General features: G+C 32.0%; 2 protein-coding genes across 2 annotated transcripts in view; one reads left to right on the top strand and one right to left on the bottom strand.

The window, feature by feature from the left end:
- Positions 1-223: 223 nt before the first annotated feature.
- Positions 224-744, bottom strand: LOAG_11650 (hypothetical protein; the record flags this gene model as incomplete). The annotated part of the gene is made up of 2 exons (XM_003147168.1): positions 224-479; positions 668-744. The coding sequence occupies 2 exons, from the start codon at positions 742-744 to the stop codon at positions 224-226; spliced, it is 333 nt and encodes a 110-aa protein (XP_003147216.1).
- A 2,609-nt stretch (positions 745-3,353) lies between these two features.
- Positions 3,354-4,091, top strand: part of LOAG_17516 (hypothetical protein) — a gene marked incomplete at both ends in the record, with an annotated part of 3,664 nt that continues 2,926 nt past the window's right edge. The window contains 2 exons of the mRNA XM_020450177.1: positions 3,354-3,489; positions 3,643-3,866. Coding sequence (XP_020306183.1) covers positions 3,354-3,489; positions 3,643-3,866 — 360 coding nt within the window. The remainder of the gene's footprint in view (positions 3,490-3,642; positions 3,867-4,091) is intronic.

The raw sequence follows: 4,091 nt of genomic DNA, 5'->3' as shown, positions 1-4,091 counted from the left end.
GTGATAAATTAAGATCGAAAAATTTTTTTTTCACTAATTAAGCCTCTGACGCTTCCATTGACAGAGCAAATTTAGATCCAGTTAACATTGCAACTAATTTTGTGAAAAATTTCCAAAATGTTATCAAAAGACAATCATTCATCAGGTGAACTTAAAATAGCTATCAGCAATCTTCCGTATATTGCCAAACTTTAGGATTGGATAAGAATGTTCCCATACGCTCTCATTTTCGCGCTCCTTTTTCATGTTCCATCAGTGAACTTGGCTCACTATTAATATAATACGATTTGGATAACATCTTGCTGCCAAAGATACACTGAAATAGCTTCACCATACGACATAGATGTAAATCTCGGGAAATCGAACCTGCTGCGATAGTTATCGCTCTCTTTTCTGAGTATTGCCGGACAAATTTACTAGCCATATTTGCAGGTGAACTAGTTATTTTCTCGTTACAGTCTTCAATGAATCTAATTAAGCTTAAAGATTGATCACGTCTTCAGAATACTTTCTATATCTATATTACTTCCTCTGTATTCTTTATTAAGGAATAATTTTTATATATTACATTACAGCCACTTTTTCACTCTTCCAAAGCATTTCCTCTTTACTCGTTTATTACCTGGCAACAAGCAATTATTAAAGCAAGACAAATCATGACATTTACGTCGCATATCCCACTCCCTCTTCTACGTCCCCTTCCTTTGAAGCCTTCCTTCTCCTTCTCACACGACTTCTAGCCATTTTTATCCCCTGAAATGTTCGTCGAAGCATGTTCAAAAACATTTATGTAATGTTTCATTTTTAGTAGCCGTACATCAAAAATCATTTTGAGTTAAATTTCCCGCAATTGTTGGCTTTTCGTCACTTCAAATGTCAACCCCATTCATTGTATTCACGACGATAGTGCAATCATTTTCTTGTTTTTATCGCATCAGATCTTCTCTTCTAGTCGGAAACAATCTAAACTAAACCTAATTGATATTATTCAATTACTACGGTTAACATAAATATTGCCTAGGTCTTATCCTAAAAAACTACCTCGAAATTTCTTATATTTATTAAAGACATTAGAAATTTTGTTTCGCAAGATCAGTAACTGTTTCAGTTATTCGATTTCAACTCACATTTTGAAATTACACTTACTTCATTGCAATTCATCAAATGCTATACTCATAATTTTTCTTTTGAAATTTGACCATCTCTGGACAAATCTGATAGTTATATCATATGGAATATCACAATTACTATGCAAAATTGAGAAGTTTCAAACATTTCGAACATGGCAAATCGAATTTAAATCAAAGTTTGATGTATTGGAAATGTGAGCATTGTATTCAACGATCTCTAGATGTTAATAGCTTGTCGACCAATTTCTTCTATGACTTTCGACTTTTTTAAATATTGCTTGTCAAAGCCATGACAAACATTAACATTTCTTTAATGCATTGATAACAATTACATTCATTTTCATCACCACCATACTGAACAAACATTTTTTGAATTATTCAACGAAAGCATTTCTTTTTAGCAAAAGCCATTTTTAGTATCATTTTCCTCCCAAAATTTCCACCTTTTTTTAATCATGCATTTTTTGCATGACGTCATCTCATCGAGAACATGCGATTTCACTCCATCAAAAAAAAAAAATCATTCCACTCCATCGAAAAGATACGATACCCTCCATCCAAAAGATCTATTAAGTTGGGCCATATCGCTGTTGCAATGAAGCGGCGTAAAGAAACACTTTTCACTCGGAATAAATTGTCGCCTTTATTAGGACTGATTTTTAATGTAATGGACAGTTTCACATGTGATACTTACATAAGTACCCTCAAACGTTTGTCCTTTATGGTTTCAAAATATGCTTTGCTTGAGACTTTTACAGAGAAAAACACAAAAGCTTGTTAAATATTTACGAAATCCTCAATTTTATATATATATGTAAGAACTCTTTCAAAAAAATGCGCTTCTTTGCTATCTTTTAAGACTTTGATGAACTATTTCAAGTATTATTTCAAATTTATTTCAATGAATTTCATTGCAAACTGATATTATAATATATAATATGATATAAAGATAAGGTTCATATGCATTTACAAAGGAACCAGTGATGATCCAAATAAATTGTTATTATCAACAATGCCGTGTCAAGGATAATTTGTTATCATTCGCACGCTTGTCCCCTGTTGTAAGTATGTCGTCGACAATAAGTTGTAATTTACAAAGCACTTGATATCAAAACTTTTCATGAGTGAAGAAAATTTGAAGGATAAAAAACGATGTTCATGTCAGATTCATAGTTTATTCCATTTTTAATACTTATAAGGCGAGTAGGCTTTTTTATACAGCTAATAAAAATTGAATTTCCAGATTTTGAACCTGAAATATTAATCTATAAAACTGCAGAAATTATAGTAGTGATGACTAAAAAAAGAAAAAGAATCTACAAAAGTTGAAGCTCTTTTCCTCTGTCAGCAAGGCATTAGAGCCAGTCTTTATCCGATTTATCAAATTTTATGTGCCTAATTTTCTTCTTGCTATTATCATCTTCCCAAAAATTGAATCCATTTTGTCATACTATTCTCCAATGTTTATTTTTTTTTACATTTTTACACCACAAATTTTGTCACACCACAGATGTTTTACACCACATTTCATGCATGGTTAATTAACGAACAAACTGAGCAGTTATAGAAAGTATGGAAGGACCGTGAAATACTGCAATAGATCAAGATTTTGGTAATTTGCTCCTGGAAGGACAATATGTCATAAAGCATAATAAATGCGCAGTTAATTAAAACGCGGAACCTTCTTTTTTAACTGGAACTTGACCCTCTCTTTCATCTCGTTCATTTTATTTCTAAGGCATTTGGTGATAACATTTTGATTTTTCCCATAAATTATATTTCTCTTCAAGACTTTTTAATTAATTGTCAAGAATTAAAATTCTAAGAAAGGCTGAAAATGTTGCCCAACCCTACAGTTTCTTTCTGTGATGAGAAAAAAAACACACGTTTAATTTTATTTTTTCAGCCACAGATGTTTTCCTTTGAACGAATTTGTGGTAAAAGATTAAAAGCTATTCTGCTTTAGAATTCAACATTTAAAATTTACTTTGGAATTCGTTTCCTGAAGACTTAGTTGTAAGAAAAATCTATTTCATGGAATATTGCAGTATTTCTCGAAACAATCTTATCTTTATGAGTTAACTTTTTGATGATTAGTTAAGGTACTTAGGAAACATACCATTTCAAATTTTCGAATTCTGTTTAAACTAAACATATATGGATATACCTGTATCGTTTTGCACCACTCGCGATTTTAGAAACATTTCAATCAAAATTTCAGGAATGTTGACGGTAGTTACGGATCCAGCAGAATCAAATCATCAAAAGTTATCCCATGAGGGTGGTAATAACAATGAAATGCTTAGTCGAACTATAAACAAACCAAAAGTTTATCCTTTGGAAGAATCTGTTCATTTAGGTTTAATTTCTGGGATTCAACATAGAACTGAGTGAAATATTATTACGGCTACTTGTTTCTTATTGAATTCAAGCAGCAAGTTCTTGCTTATCTTTTTGAAGTTTTTTCTGATTTGTTCCCTGTTATTTCTTAATTGGTTTTTCTTTGATTTAGAATTCCGCAATGATCACGTCAACGAAAAAGTTTTGCCACTGGAACCTGAAGAATCAAGAAAAGATGGTGTTGTTCCGAAGCAAGGGAAATCATTCTTTAGGCGGAATTTTAAACAAGCTCTTACTCTTAGCGCTGCTATCATAACTATAGTATTATCTTTGATTGCAGCTACTGTGTACTACATCTTATCCTACTCCCGTCCCGAACTTATTTACACTAATATGGTTGGTGTGTAATAATTGATTAACTAAATTTGCAAAAAAAAAAAAAAATAAACAATCAAGAAAAAAAATTTATATCTAGGGAATAATTCGACAGGGAACATTGTGCACATACCTGTTTGGCTTATCTTTGTAGTGAATATTGTTCGGGTTCGTTTGAGAGGGTGATGTCGGAGACCACTATTGCCAGCGATATAACGCGAGATGTTCGTAGCGTTAAGTTGAATT

The sequence above is a fragment of the Loa loa genome (genome assembly GCF_000183805.2).
Source record: "Loa loa unplaced genomic scaffold supercont3.86, whole genome shotgun sequence".
NCBI classification, from domain to species: domain Eukaryota; kingdom Metazoa; phylum Nematoda; class Chromadorea; order Rhabditida; family Onchocercidae; genus Loa; species Loa loa.
This window is presented reverse-complemented; position numbering and strand designations above follow the sequence as displayed.